The 24,135-nt window shown below is 43.6% G+C and overlaps 1 protein-coding gene across 3 annotated transcripts in view; it reads left to right on the forward strand.

Annotated features, from left to right (window-relative positions):
- SPATS2L (spermatogenesis associated serine rich 2 like) overlaps window positions 1–24,135 on the forward strand; it is a 174,722-nt gene that overhangs the window by 89,987 nt on the left and 60,600 nt on the right. For all 3 annotated transcript variants that reach the window (XM_029606208.1, XM_029606206.1, XM_029606207.1), the window contains exons 3-4: window positions 16,804–16,912; window positions 17,035–17,084. In XM_029606208.1, coding sequence (XP_029462068.1) covers window positions 16,804–16,912; window positions 17,035–17,084 — 159 coding nt within the window. The remainder of the gene's footprint in view (window positions 1–16,803; window positions 16,913–17,034; window positions 17,085–24,135) is intronic.

The following is a 24,135-nucleotide window of genomic DNA, read 5'->3' on the forward strand; positions in this document are numbered from 1 at the left end:
CTCTGGAATTTGTTGCCAGAGGATGTGGTTAGTGCAGTTAGTGTAGCTGGGTTTAAAAAAGGATTGGATAAGTTTTTGGAGGAGAAGTCCATTACCTGCTATTAAGTTCAATTAGAAAATAGCCACTGCCATTAGCAATGGTAACATGGAATAGACTTAGTTTTTGGGTACTTGCAAGGTTCTTATGGCCTGGATTGGCCACTGTTGGAGACAGGATGCTGGGCTTGATGGACCCTTGGTCTGACCCAGTATGGCATTTTCTTATGTTCTTATGTTCTAATGGAAGAATGAGAGAGGAGGCAAAAACCTCTTCCAAAACAGTGCAGTGAATATAGGTGTAAATATTGTTAAAGCAAATATTTGAGATTCCATAATGTACTATAGTACCATAACATGCTGTTTTTGAAAATAAGCAAGGCTGAATTAGCCATAGCATATGTAGGTGATGTCATCCAGTGATACTGAATGGACCTGTCTTTCATAACTAGGAGAACTTTTGTTCAACTTAGCATGTGTGGAAATTCCTGCTGAGGTGTTGCCGCATGAGCCCTCTCAGTCTTTTTTCGTCTAATCACTAGCACCTCTTCCTTCTCTCTTTTTTTAAAGAAATTTTTAAAATTTATAAACGTTTCTTCACTGGCTCTGCAGTCCCTAAACAGCACTTTTCAATGCTACAGTCTTAAAATAAGAATGGTTTTTGGAATGTCTACCAAGAAAGAAGCCAAAGTGGGTTTAAAGAATCTGTGGCATGAAAATACCCATTATTATGGAACTCTGCTACCATTGCCTGGGTCTAGACCATAACCAAGTGAATTGTTACAATTGTGGATGGATGTCCCTAAGAACACAATGGTCCAGAGCTTGGAAAATGGAGGAACTTCGTAAGCTCGGAGAAGCTGCAGTCTGTCCTCTTCCCAAAGTGCAACCTCTTCTGCGTCACTGGGAATAGAGTTGAACAATTTCTTCTCTAAAATATCTTCCCTATTGGTGAAAAGGCAAAATCCTTGGGATTGAGCAAACATAGTCACCATGGTAGAAGAAAAGGAGCCACCACCAGAGTGGAAGCTCAAGTGCACTGGTACCGTCAACACACAAGGCTCCATTGGCACAAAAGGCTTTATCCAAATACAAAGTTGCATCTGTGCCATCAAAGCATAAGGCCCAGCACCAACAGTGCATAAGATGCTGACACAAAAGTTACCAGCACCATCAATGCTTCAAGCCTCAAAACATCGATGCCTTTGCCCATTAAACCATTACAGCATCAATGCAGCATTCGGCACAAATATCTCCTCAACATTTTCTTCAGTAAATACAGAAGCAAAAAATTAATTCAGTCTTTCCATAATGACCTTATCTTCTCAAAGTGCCCCTCTAAATTCTCAGTCATCTAATGGTCCAACTGACAGTACACACCTTTACATTTCATTACTGTCTGGGCAATCTCTCGAAGAGTGACAGTAAATTTGGATAAGCAGTGTTACTGTTATGATATCGAGGTGTTTGGTGGATTCTCAGGGGCAACAGTGATGTTATCTCCTATGGGGAGGAGCCCCATAGGGAGACTGATGCACCGGGCTAGACTCAATAGCACAGACACAGAGATAGTTTCTTTTATTGTACAGCTAGGATGACCATCAGAGGTGGCAGTAGAGAGCAGGTTAGCTGGTAGCAGTCTGTAATCCTTGGCGAGGGAGACCCATCCCACAATGGTAGTATAAGGTCCCGATGCAGATGTCTAATAAGGCACTGTAGGAGAGACAGACTGGCAGAAGTTGAACACACTCCCGTAGCTGAGTAGAGAGAATCCCAATGAGCAGTAGAGAGGATAAGTGTTAGCAGTCCGTGGTCCTCGGCAGAGGAGACCCGTTCCACAATGGTGGTGTAGGGCCTGATGCAGAGAGGAAATGAGGAACTGATGAGAAACAGACTGGTAGAAGTTATACTCACTCTCTGTAGCTGATAGATGGATTTCCAGCAGGTTGAAGAATGGAGCAGGCACCAGGAAAGACACACAGGCCCTCGAGGAGCGAGTACCTGTAAGAGGATAGGCACCTGTAAATAAGCAGAGGGCCCCCGAGGAGCGGGTACCAAGGTTAGAGAACCCCGAAGGATGAAGATAGCTTCCAGTGGATAGAAGCAGCAGAGTAGCTTCAGACCGGGGCATTCCGATCCTTGCTAACTCGGCGAGAGTTAGCAAATGGGCAACCTTAAATATGCGGAAGCAGTGATGTCACTCAAGGGGGGTGCCCCAGAGATTCGCGCCAACACTGCTACAAAGGTAGGGACGCGCACATGCGCGCGCCCTGGGAGGCCTCGGGTCAAGATGGCCGAACGCCGCACCAGAGCCGCTCCGGGGAAGCCGGAGGGTGTGGCAAGGAGATGCCACTGACGCCATTCTCCCAAAGCTGGTGGAGAAAGCTGAGAGAAAGGTGAGGCATGTCGGGCGAAGTCGTCTGAGCCTGACGGACGCAACAGTTACTTAGCCTGTTCATCTAGCAGTCTATTCTCCGCAGTGGAGTCAGATTTGCTTATTCAGTAAACGCTCCACTGCAATCCTCAGCTTGAGACTCCCCACATATTATGGCTAATTCAACCTTGCCTATCGATGGAAAAAGCAACTTTGCTTACCGTATAAGGTGTTTTCCATAGATAACAGAATGAATTAGCCATACTAAATACCCATCTGCCTCCCTGGAGAGTCAACTACCTATCTAGACTTAGCTTTAAAATTGATGAAGGGGGCTCACAGGCAATGCTTGAGTGGGAATTCCCATACATACTTGTAGAGCAAAAGCTGTACTAGCTATGAGAGAGAGGGCCGTTTAGTGCCATTGGATAATATTACCTGCATTTGTTATGGCTAATTTATCTTGCTATTTAGGGAAAACACTATTTATGCTAAGCAAACTTACTTTTTGTTTTAAGCGGAAATTTAAGTACATGAATACATTTCAATTACAGCAGTAAGTGTAATCATACTTCACACAGCACAGAGTTAAATCTCAGGATGATTTTTATTACATAGTCTCAACATTTAGACAATTACTGAACCAAAGGAAAGATATTAATCACTGTTACTACAGATAAGTTATTTGTTATGTGTTTTAAAGTTGCTTGAAAGTTCTTTAATGCTGCTATAAGATTATCTCATATATCTCTGGTTTAGTACACTTTATCATGTTAAATGCTTGCTGAGTATTTGTGGTATGGCAACCTGCCAGTTAGTTAAAATGTTGTTTTCAGCAGTTAAGCATGCGGTTGCTTTCATTCTTGGCAATAGTTAGGATTTTGAACTTTACTAAATGTGGATGTACAGTTAATTTCTCCAAGATTAAGTTTTATGTTAATTTACCTTAATCTAATATGCTTATGTAGGGGAAAAGTAAAAAATGTATTTTTAACTTTAAAATTCTTGCAATGTGTTGGGGCTGGTCTGTGCCAAAAATGAACAATTCCTTCCCCATGCACTAGTGGACTCTATAGAAAGGGAGGAAGGAATTAATAGATCCTTTCTAGGGTTAGGGGCCAAATTGAGATGTTGTGTTCGGTGTGTCTTGAACTTAATAGTGGACTCTTGGGTTGAGGCGAGCAAAGACTCCGTCCACAGGGAGGAGCCCTGTGGGCCCTTACCCGACAGGCAAGGTCTCAGCAGAGATAGAACAGAGAGAGACAACTTTATTGTACAGCAACAAATCTTGTAGAGCAAGCAGACGAGGCTGGAATCAGCTGACCAGTTCCATAGAACTCCGCAGCATGGAGAGTCCCAGTGAATAACTTCTCTAGGCTGGCTTGTGCTTGCTGTCCCAGTAGTGGTCCACAGCACGGGGTATGCCGGAAGACGCTGGTAGAATACACAAGATACGATGGATCCGGTAGTGGTCTGCGAGCAGGGTAACCCGAGAATCCGTGCCACAAAGGTAGAGTACTCACACCGAGAAGGTAGAGGCAGATGTAGCAAAGCCCCAAGGATGACAGGAGCAAGATCAGATAGATGCGAATGATGCGGGAACTCATTGAAATTAGAAGAGAAAGAAATGGCTCTCTGAGGAGTGGATAGCCCTGAGTGCGGCAAGGCCCCAGAGGAGCGGGTACCTAGGTCACCCAATAGTGAGGAATTCCCAAGGTAGCGGAACTAGCAGGACGATATTCCTTGCTGACTTGTAGCTCAGATGGTCAGCTGGGTTTAAGTATCGTGAGCCGGTGACATCATGCGGTGGGGATGCCCCCAAGGTTCCCGCCATGACGTAGTTAAAAGGATGGCAGGCGCGCGCGCGCCTCAGTAACCCCGGATGAAAAATGGCTGCCGGGAGCACCGACGCCATCCTGGGCACGCCATGAGGGCCAGCGTGTGGAAGCGGAGGCCGCCATTCTGCCCAGACTTGGAGCTGTGTAGAGAACATAGGTGAGCAGCATAGGTCGCAGCCACCTGCAACCAACAGGCGCAACAGTACCCCCCTTCTTAGGGCCCCTCCCAGGGAGTTTCAGCTTCCTGGGATGAGCAAGGTGGAAGCGATGTAGCATTTCTTTGTCCACTATGTTGGCGACAGGCTCCCAGTTGTTCTCCTCTGGTTCTTACCCTTCCCAGAGATGAGATACTCCCAGTGTTTCCCCTTCTTACGCACATCCAGGATATCATCTATCTTGTAGGCGATGTCATCTTCAGCATCGAGGGGTTGTGGATCAAGAGTCTTCTGAGAAAACTTGGATAGGATAAGTGGTTTCAAAAGTGAAACGTGAAAGGCATTATGTATTTTCATTGAGGGTGGTAACCTCAAACTGTAAGTCAAAGGTCCCAAACGTCAGAGGACGGTGAAGGGTCCAATATATCGCAGAGTGAAATGAACTGAGGGTAGCTTGAGTCGAATATATCTGGTACTGAGCCATACCTTTTCTCCTGGTTTAAACTGGGGAGCTGCTTGATGATGGAGATCACAGAATTTCTTTGCTCATTGTCCAGCTTTATGAAGACACTCCTTGGTCTGGATCCAGAGTTGATGAATTCCGTCAGCCATAGTTTGTGCAGCTGGAGATGTGCCAGTCAATGGTAATAGGAGTGGTGGAAGTGGTTGACGAGCATACACAATCTGAAATGGTGAGGATCGTGTGGCGGATGCCGGATGTGAATTCAAGGCGAATTCATCCCAGGGTAGTAACTCTGTCCAATCATTTTGCCTCGAGTTAACATAGGCGCAAATGAATTGCTTAAGAGTCCTGTTCATTCTTTCTGTTTGTCCATTGGATTGAGGGTGGTATGCAGACGTCAAATCCAGAGAGATATCGAATTTTTGACACAGTGCCCTCCAGAACTTGTCGGTGAACTGGACTCCTCTGTCTGATACTATATGTTTCAGCATCCCATGTAAACGAAAAATGTGTCGAACAAAGAGCTTGGCTAATTCCAGAGCAGATGGCAGTCCCGGAAGCGCAACAAAGTGTGCCATCTTCGAGAACCGGTCCACAGTAACCCATATCGTATTGTTATCATTAGAAAGGGGCAGGTCGTCTACAAAATCGGTTGCAATATGTGTCCACGGCTCATCAGGAATGGGCAAAGGTTGGAGCAGGCCCCAAGGACAACTGGCAGGAGGTTTTTGCCTGGCGCAGGAGGTGCAGGACTCTATGTACGTTTGCATGTCTTTCCTCATAGACGGCCACTAATAGTATCACCGTAGGGTAGCAAGGGTACGAGCTTGTCCAGGGTGGCCTGCTAACTTTGAGTCATGAGCCCAATTCAAAAGCTTCCTCCTTAGAGACAGGGGAACCACCGTCTTCCCTGCAGGAACTGAATGGGTAGTGGCCAGCATTAACTTCTCAGGGTCAATGATGTGACGTGGCTCATCAGGGACATCATCTGGAGTGAAGGACTGGGAAAGGGCATCTGCCTGAACATTTTTCTCAGCTGGACAATACTTGAGCAAGAAGTTGAATCTGTTGAAAAACAGAGAACATCTAGCTTGGCGATGATTGAGCCTTTGAGTGTACCTAAGATATTCCAAATCCTTGTGGTCAGTGAACACTGTTATCTGGTGTTGAGTTCCTTCTAACCAGGGGCCCAACTCTTTAAATGCTAGCTTGATAGCAAGCAGTTCCTTATCGCCGATGCCATAGTTCCTCTCCACTGGTGTGAAGCGTCTTGAGAAGAAGGAGCAGAGGTATAGAATGAGTGAATCGCTGTGCTGGCTAAGTACAGCCCCTACGCCGACGTCTGAGGCATCTACCTCAACGATGAACGGCTTGTGAGGATTAGGGTGGCGTAAGCATGGTTTCTTTAGTAGTTGGAATGCGGAAATGGCCTCTGGAGATCATTCAGAGGGGTTAGTTCCTTTCTTTGTCATGGTAGAGTAGTCCTTGATAAAAGAACGATAATAATTAGTGAAGCCAAGAATGCGGTGTAGGGCCTTGATACCAGAAGGTTGAGGCCAGTCTTGTATGCTTCTCATTTTCTGGGGATCCATCTGAAATCCTTTACTCGACACAATGTACACAAGGAATGGGACAAACTCTTGGAGAAAGGCACACTTCTCAAGCTTGGCATACAAATGGTTATCCCGGAGCCGCTGTAAAACAGTAATGACATCTCCTTGGTGGGTTTGCATGTCACGGGAAAAAATGAGGATGTCATCAGGATAAATGACCACACATTGATACAGAAGGTCCCGTAGAATGTCGTTCATCATATTTTGAAATATGGCCGGGGCATTACAGAGGCCAAAAGGCAATACCAAATATTCAAAGTGGCCATCACGAGTATTAAAGGCCATTTTCCACTCGTCTCCATGGCGGATCCGAACAAGATTGTCGGTGCCCTTTAGATCCAGTTTTGTGAAAATCTTCACCCCCTGAACCCGATCAAATAATTCTGAAATTAACGGTAAGGGATACCGGTCCTTAATGGTGATCTCATTCAGGCCTATATAGTCAATGCAAGGGTGAAGGGATCCATCCTTCTTGCCAAGAAAAAAGAATTCGGCTCCTGCCGGAGATTTCGAGGGTCTAATAAATCCCTTTTGTAAGTTCTCTTGGATGTAAGCTGACATAGCCTCTGTTTCAACTAGGGAGAGTGGATATACTCTTCCCCTGGGTGGTTCAGAATTAGGCTTTAAATTGATTGTACAGTCATAGGATCTATGTGGTGGAAGCACGTCAGCAGCCTGCTTAGAAAATACGTCTTGAAAGGAAGCGACCTGTGGTGGTAGACCAGGAGGAGCGGATGTAGTGTCCATACATGGCAGTGGTGTTATTTTTTTTAAACATCTGTTATGGCAGTCAGGGCCCCCTGAGATAGCTCCATAGTAGACCAATCAAATTGAGGAGAGTGTTCTTGTAGCCAGGGTATGCCTAGCACAACAGGGTGGATGGCTTTTTCGAGAACCAGGGAGGTGATGGTTTCAGTATGTAAGGATCCCGTGCGGAGGCAGACAGGCTGAGTGGTGGTCGTAACCTCTCCGGGCAAGAGTTCGCCATGAATGGACAAGAGAAGGAGTGGGGTGGGTACTGGCTCAGTTGGCAGTCTAACCTTTTGAGAATGAAGTTCCCACCAGCACCTGAATTGATCAGGGCTTGGGTGGCGAATTCAAGAGACCCAGAGATGATGGAAACAGGAAGAGTCAGTGGAGGAGAAGGGGCAGTTAGACCTAGGAAGAGTCCTCCAGAGGATCCTAGGTCTGCATGTTTCCCGGACAGATAGGACAGGTTTGAACTGCATGGCCGGGCTTCCTGCAATACATGTACAAGCCCATTTTCTTACCGAAGCGCCTCTCTTTTGCTGTTAGATGGCTACAGCCTAATTGCATAGGTTTATCTTCTTCTGGGCTAGGTGTAGTCTGGACTGGAGTGGGCGGTAAATTCTGGGAACGGACGCCATTGGATATATGTTTCTTCGGAGGTTTTACCTCAGTTAAGCATTCACGTATATGGTGGTCAATTTGCCCAGCCAGGTCCATCAATGAACATAGAGTGTCTGGTAACTCCCGGGCAGCAAGTTCATCTTTAATGCGGGAATTAAGTCCTCGTAGAAAAATAGCTCTTAGGCAACCTGAGACCCATAGGAGTTCAGAAGACAGAGTCTTAAATTCAATTACGTAGTCCGGGAGTGGTCTGGTTCCCTGTTGTAGATCCAGGAGCGCTGAGCTGGCAATAGACTGGCGAGCGGGGTCATCAAAAACTGAATTAAAGAGAGCCAGAAACCCAGGCAAGTCATTTAATATAGGGTCATTGCGCTCCCAAAGGGGTGATGCCCATGCCAGGGCTTTCCCATCAAACAGGGATAAAATGTAGGTAGTCTTGGTAGCAGCTGTAGGAAAACAAGCTGGTTGCAAAGAAAACTGCATACAGCATTAATTGAGGGAGCCCCTACACAACAGGAAGTCTCCAATGAAACGTGTGGGGGCTGGTAGAGGAACTGTAGTATGCCCGGTGACCACCAGGGGTGATGCAGTCATGCTGGAATTAGAAGTGTCCATCAGTCTGGAATTCGGCAGGTTGAAGGCTGTAGTCAAAGTGTGGAGAGACCTCTGTTACTCGGTGATCCATTGGGCCAGGCCAGGAATGGCCTGCAAGGCTGAGAGCTGAGCCGGGTCCATGGAGTTAGCAATCTGTTGTGTTCGGTGTGTCTTGAACTTAATAGTGGACCCTTGGGTCAAGGCGAGCAAAGACACTGCCCACAGGGAGGAGCCTTGTGGGCCCTTACCCCGACAGGCAAGGACTCAGCAGAGATAGAACAGAGAGAGACAACTTTATTGTACAGCAACAAATCTTGTAGAGCAAGCAGATGGGGCTGTAATCAGCTGACCAGTCCCGTAGATCTCCACAGCGTGGAGAGTCCTGGTGAATACCTTATCTAGGCTGGCTTGTGCTGGCTGTCCCAGTAGTGGTCTGCAGCACGGGGTATGCCGGAAGACACTGGTAGAATGCACAAGACACGATGGATCCGGTAGTGATCCGCGAGCGGGGTAACCCGAGAATCTGTGCCACAAAGGTAGAGTACTCACACCGAGAAGGTAGAGGCAGAGGTAGCAAAGCCCCAAGGTTGACTGGAGCAAGATCAGCAGAGGTAGATGAGAACGATGCAGGAACTCACTGATATGAGAAGAGAAAGAAATGGCTCTCTGAGGAGCGGATAGCCCTGAGTGCGGCAAGGCCCCCGAGAAGCAGGTAACTAGGTCACCCAGTAGTCAGTGAGGAAGTCCCAAGGTAGCAGAACTAGCAGGACAAGATTCCTTGCTAACTCGTAGCTCAGATGGTCAGCCGGGTTTAAGTATCGTGAGTGGGTGACGTCATGTGTTGGGGGTGCCCCCGAGTTTCCCACCATGACATAGTTAAAAGGATGGCAGGCGCACGTGCCTAAGTAACCCCGGATGAAAGATGGCTGCCGGGAGCGCCGACGCCATCCCGGGCACACCATGAGGGCTGGCATGTAGAAGCGGAGGCCGCCATTCTGCCCAGACTTGGAGCTGTGTAGAGAAAGGAGGTGAGCAGCATAGGTCGCAGCCGCCTGCAACTGACGGGCGCAACATGAGATTACAGTGCTCCAGATTAAGTCTGACATTTCACAGAAAAAAGAGCTCTTTAAATGAAAGGTTATTTTACTCTATAGCTAGGCAAAAAACATTTCAACTTAATCAACTTTTTGGATATCCATCTGCTACTTTAAATAGCCAATAGGAGATCAATATTCAGTAGGCCAGCGTGTGAACAATTATCCAGCTAAAGTTAGCCAGATAATTTGTTCTTAATATTCAGTGGGACAAATATCTCACTGAATATACTCACCTAAAGTTATCTGGCTACATACGGTATAACTGGATAACTTTAACCCTTACCTGGCTATCTCTGAAAATAACCGATTAGGTGTTAAAGATATCCAGTCTTGTGTGGTTGGATAACTTGCTACTTAACCAGATATCATCACAAAGACCCTGCTGTGCCATGCACCCCCTCAAACCCTTCCTATATGTAAAAAAAAAAAAGGTTGTAGGTTCTGCAGCCCCTTCCTTCTTAGCTCTGCCTATCCTGGACTGATTAATGTTCCCAGTGTTTATGTATTTGTTCTTAAGGTGTATTTCTAGGACCTGTGTGACCCCTCAATTTTATGGGGTCCCAGCATTCTAGAAAGCACTAAGGGATAGCTTGTGAGTGGGAAGCTGCCAGTGTAGGAGTATATGCGCAGGTGTAGGTGGGCCTGGGCAGTGCTGGGCAGGACCTCCCCAGTGGCCTGAATGGTTGTTAGAGGTGGTGCTGAGCTGTTATGTAACAAAGCTTTCCTTTGATTAAATAAGACTAGAATTCTACTACATTCTGACTTTTTGTATTCCCTTTTTATTATAATGGTAAATATGTATACATTCTTAGGTCCATATTGAGCAATCCAGTGAGAGGCAAGTTACCCGAACATAAGAACATAAGAAATTGCCATGCTGGGTCAGACCAAGGGTCCATCAAGCCCAGCATCCTGTTTCTAACAGAGCAAAACCCTGGTTTTGCTCTGTTAGATAATTGCCACAAGAACCTGGCAATTATCCAAACACTAAGAAGATCCCATGCTACTGATGCAATTAATAGCAGTAGCTAATACCTAAGTAAACTTGATTAATAGCTGTTAATGGACTTCTCCTCCAAGAACTTATCCAAAACGTTTTTGAACCCAGCTACACTAACTGCACTAACCACATCCTCTGGCAACAAATTCCAGAGCTTTATTGTGCATTGAGTGAAAAAGAATTTTCTCTGATTAGTCTTAAATGTGCTACTTGCTAACTTCATGGAATGCCCCCTAGTCCTTCTATTATTCGAAAATGTAAATAACCGAGTCACATCTACTCGTTCAAGACCTCTCATGATCTTAAAGACCTCTATCATATCCCCCCTCAGCCGTCTCTTCTCCAAGCTGAACAGCCCTAACCTCTTCAGCCTTTCCTCATAGGGGAGCTGTTCCATCCCCTTTATCATTTTGGTTGCCCTTCTCTGTACCTTCTCCATTGCAACTATATCTTTTTTGAGATGCGGCGACCAGAATTGTACACAGTATTCAAGGTGCGGTCTCTCCAAGGAGCGATATAGAGGCATTATGACATTTTCCGTTTTATTAACCATTCCCTTCCTAATAATTCCTAACATTGTTTGCTTTTTTGACTGCTGCAGCACACTGAGCCGACGATTTTAAAGTATTATTCACTATGATGCCTAGATCTTTTTCCTGGGTGGTAGCTCCTAATATGGAACCTAACATTGTGTAACTACAGCAAGGGTTATTTTTTCCCTATATGCAACACCTTACACTTGTCCACATTAAATTTCATCTGCCATTTTGGTGCCCAATCTTCCAGTCTTGCAAGGTCCTCCTGTAATGTATCACAGTCTGCTTGTGATTTAACTACTCTGAATAATTTTGTATCATCCGCAAATTTGATAACCTCACTCTTCGTATTCCTTTCCAGATCATTTATATATATATATTGAAAAGCACCGGTCCAAGTACAGATCCCTGAGGCACTCCACTGTTTACCCTTTTCCACTGAGAATCTTTAGCTGGTATATTCAGCAGGATAACTTTTCCACTCACTCATTTACTAGTTAGCTTGCAAAGTGGTGGGTGAGATGGGGGAGTTATAGAGAAGAGCTATTTATCTGGTTAACTTAGCCAGATAAGTAGTAATATTCACACTTATCCAGCTAAGGGCCTGATTCATCAAGATATTTTCCCATTGACACAGAATGGAAGAAAAGTCTTAGTGAATCAGGCTGTAAGTTAGCCAGATAAGTTAGATTTGCTGTTGAGCAGGTCTGAAGTTAGCTGGATAGACTTATCTAGCTAACTTTAAAGTTATCTAAGTACTGAATATTCAGTGGCACGGCTGAACCACTGAATATCCCAGCTAAGTTTACTGAATAAATTTATCTGGCTAATTTAGCTAACCAGGTGTCTTTTGAGTATAGACTTCAAAATTTTACCATAATCAGAAAGTTAGGATGTCTTAAGAACTGTTCCCTCCCCAGCAGTGTAGCAATCTTCTGTTAGGAGTATCAGAAAATGTTCGTGAAGGATCAGGGAGAAGTTAGGAATGTGTCATTAGAAATGGAAACTTTATAATAAATGCATATAACTATCTAATAGTAGTAGAAATACTTGGAAAGTCATTTGTACTACAATCGAACATAAGAAATGCCATGTGGGGTCAGACCATCGAACCTAGCAACCTGCCTCCAACAGTGGCCAATCCAGGTCACAATTACACAGCAGATCCCATAAAGTAGATCTATTTCCTGTTACTCACTCCCAGAAAGAGCAGTAGCTTTCTTTAGTCTACCTGAATAATAATACCGTATGTTATGGACTTTTTCTCCAGGAGTTTGCTAAAACCTCTTCTAACCTGGCTATGCTAGTCTCTTTGACCATGTCCTCTGGCAACAAATTCCATAGCTTGATTGTATGTTGAGTGAAAAAATACTTACTATGATTTATTTTGAATCTGCTGGTTGTTAGTTTCATGAAGTGTCTCCTTGTTTTTAGTATTTTTGAAAGGATAAAAAACTATAATTTATTTACTGAAGATAAATTTATTCAGTAAACTTAGCTGGGATATTCAGTGGTTCAGCCGTGCCACTGAATATTCAGTACTTAGATAACTTTAAAGTTAGCTAGATAAGTCTATCCAGAACCTACAACCTACACTCATGATTTTATAAACTTCTAGCATGTCCCGTCTCAGCTGTTTCTTTTCCAAGCTGAAGAGCCTTAACCTGTTTAGCCTCTCATCAAAGGAGAATTCTCCTGTAGAAAGTGAATGTAACTCAGACTCTGTATTCCCCATTACAACCTAAAATGACCAATTTTCCAAAAATGATTTAAACCATGAATATACTGTGGCCCCAATTCCTAAATTTTTTGGTCTCCTCAAAAGAATTTCATGGTCTAAAGTATCAAAAGCACTAGATAAATCTAGTAAGACTAGCAAATAATCTGTTCCTGAATCAAAACCAATTCAGATGGAGACAAAAGAATCTAGCAGTAAGGTTTCATTACTATGTTTTGGTCGGAATCCAAATGGAGAGTTGTCCAAAAGATGATTGTCTATCAGATAATCCTGAAGCTGTTTTTCTCTAATACTTTTGATAACAAAGGAAGAAGAGAGACTGGGCAATTTGTTGAAAATACTGAATAATGGCCATGTAGTCTTCATAGATGTCTTCTTGGCCTTCAACATGTTAAAGCCATGAAATTCTGTTAAATAGAAACAGGGAATAGTTCTTAAGACATGCTAACTTTCTGATTATGGTAACTGAAATATTGTGGGTCATTTGAAAAGCCAGATTTAACAGTTTGTTTGATGTACATATTAATGATTTGATTTTCCATTATCTGAAGTAGTGGTGCTCAAACTGTTCCTCGGCCCCCTTTCCTAGCCAGTCAGGTTTTCAGGATATCCTTAATGTTGCACTTGGCAGTCCACGGGGGAAACTCTTGAACTGCTGCACTTATCCCTCAGGTTGGGCCTCCATGGCTGCCCCCCAATGCTACCAGAATGCTCCTCTCTCTGAAGCAGCAGGAAGCCATGCCGTGATGCGGCAGGTCGCCAATGCCGATTCCCATGGCAGGATGCCGCTGACACCATTTGCACCCGCTCCTCTGAGGGCACATGCACGCCTGACCCCCTCAATTTTAAAGGGCGAGCAGCGGAAGGAGCCTGGAGGTACACCTTAATGAAATCACTCTTCAGGCCTTTAAAAGGCCACTGCAGACACCCCTTCAATGCCTCAAAAATAGCCTTGTAAAGTGAGTTCCCTTTACGTTTCCAAGTTCCTGGTCTTCTCCATGTCTTCATTTCCTGATCTTCTATCCCTGGTCTTCATTTGGTCTTTCATTCATCCTCCAGTCTTGTGGTCTTTGTCTCGTTAGTTTTGTGGGCAGTCTTCAGTTCTTCTGTGTGCCTTGTCTCCTGTGTGCTCCTCGTGTTCCTGCCTTGCCTATCTGTCCTACCTTTCCTTGGATGGATACCTGGTATTGACCTTAGCCTGCTTCCTGGATTTCTCTTGATTGCTGCCTACCACTGACCACTACCTAATTCCCAGACATTCCTTGAATGCCGCCTTCCACCGACCTTTGCCTGTTACTGGACATTCCTGATAGCTGCTTGCCTTGACTCAACCTTGCCTCAGACTGCTCCCATCTCTACAACCTCAGCTACAGATCTCCAGCCCTTTGGCAGAGGCCCCCATCTAAGATCTGCTGCCCTGGCACCTGAGGCCTCAACCTAAGGGGAAATGAGGGCTGGTATAGATGAAGCTCCAGTTGGACCTTCACCTCATCTCATTCTGCCAGCTGATGGTGGGGACCTGCGGGGCTCCTCCCTGCAGGTTGCACCAACTCCACCTTGGTCCAAGGGTCTACGCCGGCAACACTTCATGAATATACATGAGAAATATTTGCATACATAGGAAGTAGTACATGCAAAAAAAATCTCATGCATATTCATTAGAGAGATCCTGAAAACGTGACTGGTTGGGGAGGGGCCCAAGGACAGGTTTGAACATCCTTAATCTGAGGTATAAGTTCTCATGGTCAAAATAGATAATAAAATACATTTTTGACCACATGCAAAATCAATATTAAACAAATATTTTATAAACTGCATTTAGTGTGGTGCTTAAGATATTATCTAAATCAGTATGATTCCAGATCTGTGACCTGGAAGGCACTAGTTTAGATTATTCTAAGTCGCTATATTTAAGACTCTCAAATAAGTACATGATGCCGATGATCATTCAATCATGGGCATAAGAATGAACAATCACATAACCTCTAGTCTGATAGATTTGTATTGGCTTCTTATCTCAATGCGAATTAAATTTAAATTGTAATGATATATAAAGCAATACAAGAAGACAGTTCAAAGTACCTTAAATGTAGTGTTCCTACTAGAGTATTATGATGTATGAATAGGTATGAATTAGTTATCCCATCTATTAAGGAATTCTGTTTGCAGACAACTTGGTTGTGAGCTTTCTCATTAGCAGGACCTATTATTTGGAATAGTCTGCCTATAGCAATAAAATAAATCCCAGATATTTTAATATTTAGGAAACAACTAAAAGCATTATTATTGCATGAGGCTTTCCCTATGCTAGCTGTTTAATGAGTCCCTATATAATTTATCAGAGGTCTAAATTACAAACTGTTGTTTTGGGTTTTTTTTCAGCTCAAATTATTTTTGTCTGCTGTCATTGTCTGCTGTCTTTTTAATATTGCTGTGTATGTTTACTGGATGTATTATCTTTCTATCCCAATGTTACATGTATTACGTTGCAATCTGCCTTGTACATGCGTTTGCTAAAGGCGGAGTATAAATGTATTTTAAAAAATAAATAACATTCTGCTGCACACTGAACTGAGGATTTCAACCTATTTTCTCCAGGACTCCAGGGTACCTGTAGTTGGGATTATTTTTCCCCTATGTGCATCACTTTGCACTTTTCCACATTAAATTTCATCTGCCATACAGTTGACCAGCCTCCTAGTCTCACAAGGCCCTTCTGCAGTTCCTTGCAACCTGCTGCTGTTTTACGAACTTAGAATAATTTTGTGTCATCTGCAAATTTGATCACCTCACTCATTATTCCCTTTCCAGATCATTTATGAATATGTTAAACAGCACGGGTCTCAGTACCAATCCCTACGGTACTCCACTAACAACCTTTTTCCATTTGGAAACTGATCATTTAGTCCTTCCCTTTGTTTCCTATCTTTTAAACACAATATTAATCCACAATAGGACATTGCCTCCTATCTTATGAATTTTTAATCTTTCCTGAGGGCTACTTTAACATAGCCAACTGACTTTGGAGTTGGCTTTGTTAAAGCACTGCTTGAACATTTTGGTCAGAAGGTCAGCTTCGAACAAACATTGCTTCAATTCTAAATCTTACTACAAAGCTTAGCTGGCACTGCCATTCTCACCAGACCACGTAGGGAAGCAAACCCGCTGGTGGAACATGCTTTGATATTCATTTTTGATGCTATGTTTTCAGTCTCTGTTTAGCAGTAACAAGAATAATGCTCCACAAATTCAGCATTGCATGTATGTATGGAGTACGCAGATGGATCTCTTTCAATGACTTAGTATGCTGCGTAATCATTAATACTTCATAGAGGGTCTGAATGATACCTCCCAATAGTGCCAAATATATATTGAATAGTAAGGGGGAGAGCAAAGATCCATGCGGAACTCTGCAAATTGTTTTACTTAACCGCGAACAAAACCCTTGGAAATGTATCACTTACACCCTACTCTGCAAAATACTCCTTACCCAATTCAAAAAAAATCCTTCTAACTCTAAAGCCTGGCAATGTAATACAAGAATTTAATGGTCCACTAGGTCAAACACACTTGACAGGTCCAAAAGAATTATCAAAACTGTTTCCCCTTATCTAAGAGGGGTAGCACATTTCTATCAGTTACTCATAATTGAAAGAAATGTTTCAAACTTATAATTGTGGGTGAATTCATCCTTTAATAATCAGTTTTTAGTTTTTATATATCAGATTAAAAATTTTTTATGGCTTATAATGAATGTCCTAAAGACTCTTCATGTAAAGAATGTGATGTCATCAAATATATCGTTAACATGAGTGATTGTATTCTTAGCTAGAGCATGGGAGGGAGCTACACAATGTGTTTACCTGTTATGTGTGAGCCAACTTGTGCAGTGTCAGCTAGAATGCATCGGAGTTATAATCTTTACATATTTCATTAGTACAGTGGGGTTTTCATACAGTCCTGATTTCTAAATTTCTTTTGTTTTCAGATTACCGCTGTCCGATCAGCTGTGCCTCACAGAAGTAATAATGAAATTGTGCTGGTCCTCCAGCAGTTTGATAACAATGTGGATAAAACTGTTCAAGCATTCGTGGATGGTAAATAGCTTAAATTCAGGGTTTTATTCCAGAGTATTATATTTCTCTTTTGGTTGTCCTGCATCATATTTTTCTTATTCCACCAGACAGTGCAGTTTTAAACATTGTTTGTATTTTTCTAGGTAGTGCAGTCCAGGTTTTGAAAGAATGGAATATGACCGGCAAAAAGAAGGTAAGGCACTAATGTCCGCAATTAAAACGTTATCCTTTCTTAACACTGCACCCTTTGATTTGTAGCAATGAAAGCCAAAACAGCACTGTTTTGTACATAAGAACATAAGAACATAAGAAAATGCCATACTGGGTCAGACCAAGGGTCCATCAAGCCCAGCATCCCGTTTCCAACAGTGGCCAATCCAGGCCATAAGAACCTGGCAAGTACCCAAAAACTAAGTCTATTCCATGTAACCATTGCTAATGGCAGTGGCTATTCTCTAAGTGAACTAAATAGCAGGTAATGGACTTCTCCTCCAAGAACTTATCCAATCCTTTTTTAAACACAGCTATACTAACTGCACGAACCACATTCTCTGGCAACAAATTCCAGAGTTTAATTGTGCGTTGAGTAAAAAAGAACTTTCTCCGATTAGTTTTAAATGTGCCCCATGCTAACTTCATGGAGTGTCCCCTAGTCCTTCTACTATCCGAAAGAGTAAATAACCGATTCACATCTACCCGTTCTAGACCTCTCATGATTTTAAACACCTCTATCATATCCCCCCTCAGTCGTCTCTTCTCCAAGCTGAAAAGTCCTAACCTCTTTAGTCTTTCCTCATAGGGGAGTTGTTCCATTCCCCTTATCATTTTGGTAGCCCTTCTCTGTACCTTCTCCATCGCAATTATATCTTTTTTGAGATGCGGCGACCAGAATTGTACACAGTATTCAAGGTGCGGTCTCACCATGGAGCGATACAGAGGCATTATGACATTTTCCGTTTTATTCATCATTCCTTTTCTAATAATTCCCAACATTCTGTTTGCTTTTTTGACTGCCGCAGCACACTGAACCGACGATTTCAATGTGTTATCCACTATGACACCTAGATCTCTTTCTTGGGTTGTAGCACCTAATATGGAACCCAACATCGTGTAATTATAGCATGGGTTATTTTTCCCTATATGCATCACCTTGCACTTATCCACATTAAATTTCATCTGCCATTTGGATGCCCAATTTTCCAGTCTCACAAGGTCTTCCTGCAATTTATCACAATCTGCTTGTGATTTAACTACTCTGCACAATTTTGTGTCATCTGCAAATTTGATTATCTCACTCGTCGTATTTCTTTCCAGATCATTTATAAATATATTGAACAGTAAGGGTCCCAACACAGAACCCTGAGGTACTCCACTGTCCACTCCCTTCCACTGAGAAAATTGCCCATTTAATCCTACTCTCTGTTTCCTGTCTTTTAGCCAGTTTGCAATCCACGAAAGGACATCGCCACCTATCCCATGACTTTTTACTTTTCCTAGAAGCCTCTCATGAGGAACTTTGTCAAACGCCTTCTGAAAATCCAAGTATACTATATCTACCGGTTCACCTTTATCCACATGTTTATTAACTCCTTCAAAAAAGTGAAGCAGATTTGTGAGGCAAGACTTGCTCTGGGTAAAGCCATGCTGACTTTGTTCCATTAAACCATGTCTTTCTATATGTTCTGTGATTTTGATGTTTATAACACTTTCCACTATTTTTCCTGGCACTGAAGTCAGGCTAACCGGTCTGTAGTTTCCCGGATCGCCCCTGGAGCCCTTTTTAAATATTGGGGTTACATTTGCTATCCTCCAGTCTTCAGGTACAATGGATGATTTTAATGATAAGTTACAAATTTTTACTAATAGGTCTGAAATTTCATTTTTTAGTTCCTTCAGAACTCTGGGGTGTATACCATCCGGTCCAGGTGATTTACTACTCTTCAGTTTGTCAATCAGGCCTACCACATCTTCTAGGTTCACCGTGATTTGATTCAGTCCATCTGAATCATTACCCATGAAAACCTTCTCCATTACGGGTACCTCCCCAACATCCTCTTCAGTAAACACCGAAGCAAAGAAATCATTTAATCTTTCCACAATGGCCTTATCTTCTCTAAGTGCCCCTTTAACCCCTCGATCATCTAACGGTCCAACTGACTCCCTCACAGGCTTTCTGCTTCGGATATATTTAAAAAAGTTTTTACTGTGAGTTTTTGCCTCTACAGCCAACTTCTTTTCAAATTCTCTCTTAGCCTGTCTTATCAATGTCTTACATTTAACTTGCATTTAACTTGCTGAGAATCATTTGAGAATCATTTGAGAATCATTTGCTCAGTATAGGTTGTTAAGGAAGTAGTGACAGATTTATTTTTTTTTTTTACTTTGGGAAATGGAGGGTCAAGCTATACTACCTGCTGTTAGCTGCAGCTGACTGGTAATCCATTGCTGTGGTAATATTTTACCAGAAATTGCAATCTTACAGACCGATGTAATAAGATGAGAGCTCAAAACAGGTGCTTGTATTGCGCGCCCGTTTTCCTAACGCACCGCATGTCCACATCCTATGTGCACCTGATGCAGCGTTTAAATAGCAGTGAAATCGGGTGGCGTAAAAAAAGGGCGCGCTGAGGGAGAATTGTGCATTTCCGGTGCTCAAAGGAGTTTATTGCATCGGGGTGCCCATTGCCACGGGCGCTCAATATGAGCCTTCATTTTGAGTGCGTTTCCTATTGGTTATTTTGCTGAGGTTCATAGACTGCTGATTTTAATGCTGAGGTTTATTATATTAGGCGCCCATTGCTGCAGGTGTATAAATTGTGCAATTATAATAACAATGTGCTTCTTTTTGATCAAATTAATGTACATATATTTTTCTCCACTGAAAGCAGTACATTCAAGAGTCAGGATGGTACTAAGGTGGAGGACACATTTATCGCAACGCAGAGAACCATATGTTTATATGTTTCTCATGAGCCCTTGACTGCGAGTTAAATTTACTCCACCTTCAGAGCTGGAGTTAAATTCCCTGCATTAACAAATGTGTGTTGGGCGCCCAGTCTCTGGATGCACTTTCCTGCATCAGGCAGTAATAGCTAATGTCTTCATCTACTTGGAATTTAAATGCGATTGGTGCTATCCAGTATGCTTTTGTTAGGGCACATGTTTCAGACATGCTAATCTCCTTGTTGCATTGGACGCTATTATTGCACACCCGAAAACCGCACCCAACCACAAGTAAATGTATGCGCTAGGCTAGGCGCACTTTATTGCATAAGTCTGTTAATTGGTTAATTAAGGCAGTAGGAACTCATACCTTTGTACCCCAAATCCCCTCCCCAACGAACGTTTTCGGCTTTTGGTCATTAACACTTACATAAGAGTTCTTTAGCTCCACTGAGTTCTCCCTGCAGGATGGAATGCTACTGTAGCTCACTCTAATGGAATATACAGTACATAGCACATCACAGAACAAGACAGGCAGACACCACGAGTCTCTGGGAGCAGTCAAATCAGTCTGGTGATGAGATGTCTTGAAGACAGGAGAGAGAGAGTAGCCAAGAGGCTGGGCTCTGCTTTGGGGCTTTTGGTTCCACAGGAGAAGGAGATCTGCTGAAAGACTAATGAAAGGTAGAAAGAAAGAGAAATCTGACTCCAAAATCAGAGAGAGGACTGCCTTTCAGAGCCATAGCCAGGCAATGTGGTGCCTATGGCCAAGTGAAAAACGGTGCCCTCGCACATTACACAACACATAATACCATGAACTGGGAAACTTTGTTAAATGTTTCTACAGTAATGCCCATGGCCAGTGCAAGGGTATTAGGTGCTATAGGAAAACCTTACAGCCTTGTGCCCCCCTCACCCCATCACACCCTCCTCATAGACAATTAAAAATTATGCATTTATAATAACAGACTTTACATGAAAAAGGATGTTTTAAGCATAGTTTTCTGAGGTAAAAATATCACTTTCAATATGTATAATATATTTACATGCACTACTGTGGTGCAAACCAGAAAACCCTGCAAAAAAGCAAGAGACAGTTGGAACTCATATGATCTTAGGCCTACTGTAATGCATCTTGGGCATGGGCAGGACCCTTAGAGAGCCACAAATAAACAGAATTAACACTGCAAATTTTACACCAGTCCTAAATCACCAATACACCCTCTGTTAGGAAAACAGAACAAGCAAAGCTGCTATAGATCTCTACATACAAACTGCACACTATTGGGATGCCTTACTCAGCCGCAAGTGCAAAACACACATAGACCTTCAAATACAGAATAAAGAGACCATAAAGTATAAATAGAAATGTATTGGCAAAAACTGAACTAGAAACCACAACAAGCCAAATTCTATATGAACTGCAACAATCAAAAAACAGAAGCATTACCATTTCTCATAAAACAAAATTTATAAAACCATACCAATAAAAAGAATAATTCAAAACTAATGAATAGAATAGCATTCAATAATTAAAAACCCACATTAAAAATTTTCAAACATCAATAAAATATTTCAAATAAAACATCAAATAGCACACAATAGTTAGAACTAATAAGGGTTTTCAAAAAACACCCATTATCCATATCTGGGAACTTTTGATTTCCAGAAACCCTAAAATTGTCATGATTAACAGGCAGAGAGGAAGTGGGGTCCATCTCCCACACACATGCTTGTTCTGTCTCTCTCCCACATGAATACACACCTGCTCTCTCTCTCTCCCACATGAATACACACATGCTCCCTCTCACTCTCCCACACACACATGCTCCCACACAATCTTGCTCCCCATCCTCCCAACCTCCAGGACTCTTAGTCCACTCTCCTCTCCAACACCCCACTTCCCCAGGAGTCTTAATCCTCAGCCCCCTCTCCCCACCCAGACCCCCACTCCCCAGCAGTGTTGCTTTCCAGATGCCTCTCCTATCCCATCAACAGGCCCTGTCCTCCCAGACCTCCACTTCCCAGCAGTCTTGCTCCCCAGCCTCCTTTCCCTTCCCAGCCCCCCTACTCCCCAGAAATCTTGTTCCCCAATCCCCAGTAATCTTGCTCCCCTCCCACACCTCACCCACAATCCCCTCACTCACTGCAGGTGGCAGATGCATGACTTCCTGAATGCTGTTTACCCCAGTGTTGTGCTATAGCGATCCCCTCATTCACCCTCTCTGCTCCTGAAGAATACAAGGACCGCAGCCTTGCAGTGTGGGCTGCTTCCTCCCTCCCGGCTGCTGGTGCCTGAATGACATCATCAGGCACGCTAAGGCTCTGCTCCCTTTTACAGGCTTGCCACTAATGAGTAATTCAGTGTGACAAAAAGAAGATTCTGTTGAGTTTTCCTGATGGGGCAAAGGCCTTGTTGGAAAAATCCTAGGCTCATAGTGTTGGAAAATGAGTTAAGAAGCATAAGAACTATATTCACCTTTTCCAGTGATTTTTGAAATTAAGAAGCTATAATCTGTTTTGAGTTTTTATACTCTGGACTGTTGTTGATTTTTGTAACTATTGAGACTTTTGATTTGGATCAATAAAAGCTCTTTGTTTGGAACACAACACTTTGTATGTGGACTATATACTTTGGAGTGGGATCTGTTAGGGCCCCACAGGCATATCCTATCCCTATTCACAGAATCTCTTTTATGATATGTGAAGTTGCTCTTCTTATATCACCAACATCAGAAATTAGATAGAGGAAGTGAAATGAACATACTCTGACTGTGATGTAAGCTCGAACTAAGGGCAAGAAGTCAAAATACCTGCCTGGATATGGCAGTCCAGCTCTGCTGTGCTGATTACACAATTGGGGACTTGAGAATTTAGGCTTTCAGAATATAATCCCTCCCTGTCCCAAAATAAAATATGTGCCGCCACAGCTACCAGCAAGAAGTCAGAGCTCTGCCAGCTGCAATGAGCCTTCATAGAGCTTAAAGGTTAAAAATGATCCCTAAAAGCAAATGCCCTAGATATTTGTAAAAATGAACATTTCTTAGTGTCCAGTCAGATGAATCCAGAACCAGAGGATTATGCACCTCTACCAGCAGCTGGAGATGGAGCAAACTGACATCACAGTATATATACCCCTGCAGTGACATCAGTCTGCCTGTATTCTCCATTTCCAGCAGATGGTGGACGTACATTTCACTACTGGGGATTGCTTTGATTTAAAAAAGGAGAAATAAGGAAAATAAATTCACCCTGCTCTCCTGCAGTGATACCAAAAGGTTACTCCCCCAGTTGAGAATTCCTGAGGTGATTTCTGTGGTCACTTAGATGAGTGCCTTGGTCCAGTTGCTGGTTTTTCAGCCGATGTGGGTCTTAGTTGTTTAGCGGTTGAAAGGCAGCAGGTATAGGAAGCTGAGTACAGAGTTGACAGCAAATGCCCTCTCCCCCTGCAGCTGGAGACCATCTATGTACTCAGCCAGGTAACGCTGAGCTCAGGTAAGTTAAAAAAAAAAAAAGGAAATACAGAGACAGAGAATGAGGTTTTTTTTGCTGTAGGGCTTCCTCCTTCCTCCGGTCACTGAGCTTGATGCGCCATTCCTACATTCGTCTCGCTCTGTGGGAGGTTAAGGGACATGGGCAACCTGGCAGGTTGAGCAGCCTGTGTAGGCTAGGCCCTGCTCTGAGGCTCTTTTGCTGCACACTAGGGATGTGCAGAGGGACGCCATGCGTTGCATTCAGGATTCGTATTCGTCAGGGGGCAGATAAGTTGCATTCGGCAAGGGGCCCCCCCGATATGTTCTATATGTCAATTCCTATTCGTTTTCCCGCTAAAATTAAATTAACTACAACCTCCCACCCTCCTGACCCCCCCCCCCCCCAAGACTTAGCAAAACTCCCTGGTGGTCCAGCAGGGGGTCCGGGAGCCATCCCCTGCACTCACACCCTCGGCTGCCAGTATTCAAAATGGCGCCGATAGCCTTTGACCTACTATGTCACAGGGGCTACCAGTGCCATTGGTCAGCCCCTGTCACATGGCCATCGGTGCCATCTTGTGCTCCTACCATGTGACAGGGGCTACCAGTGCCATTGGTCAGCCCCTGTCACATGGCCATCGGTGCCATCTTGTGCTCCTACCATGTGACAGGGGCTGACCAATGGCACTGGTAGCTCCTGCGACATAGTAAGGGCAAAGGCTATCAGTGCCATTTTGATTACTGGCAACCGATGGCCGGAGTGCAGGAGGTCGCTCCCGGACCCCCGCTGGACTTTTGGCAAGTCTTGTGGGGGTCAGGAGGGTCCCC

The sequence above is a fragment of the Rhinatrema bivittatum genome, chromosome 6, assembly GCF_901001135.1.
Source record: "Rhinatrema bivittatum chromosome 6, aRhiBiv1.1, whole genome shotgun sequence".
NCBI classification, from domain to species: domain Eukaryota; kingdom Metazoa; phylum Chordata; class Amphibia; order Gymnophiona; family Rhinatrematidae; genus Rhinatrema; species Rhinatrema bivittatum.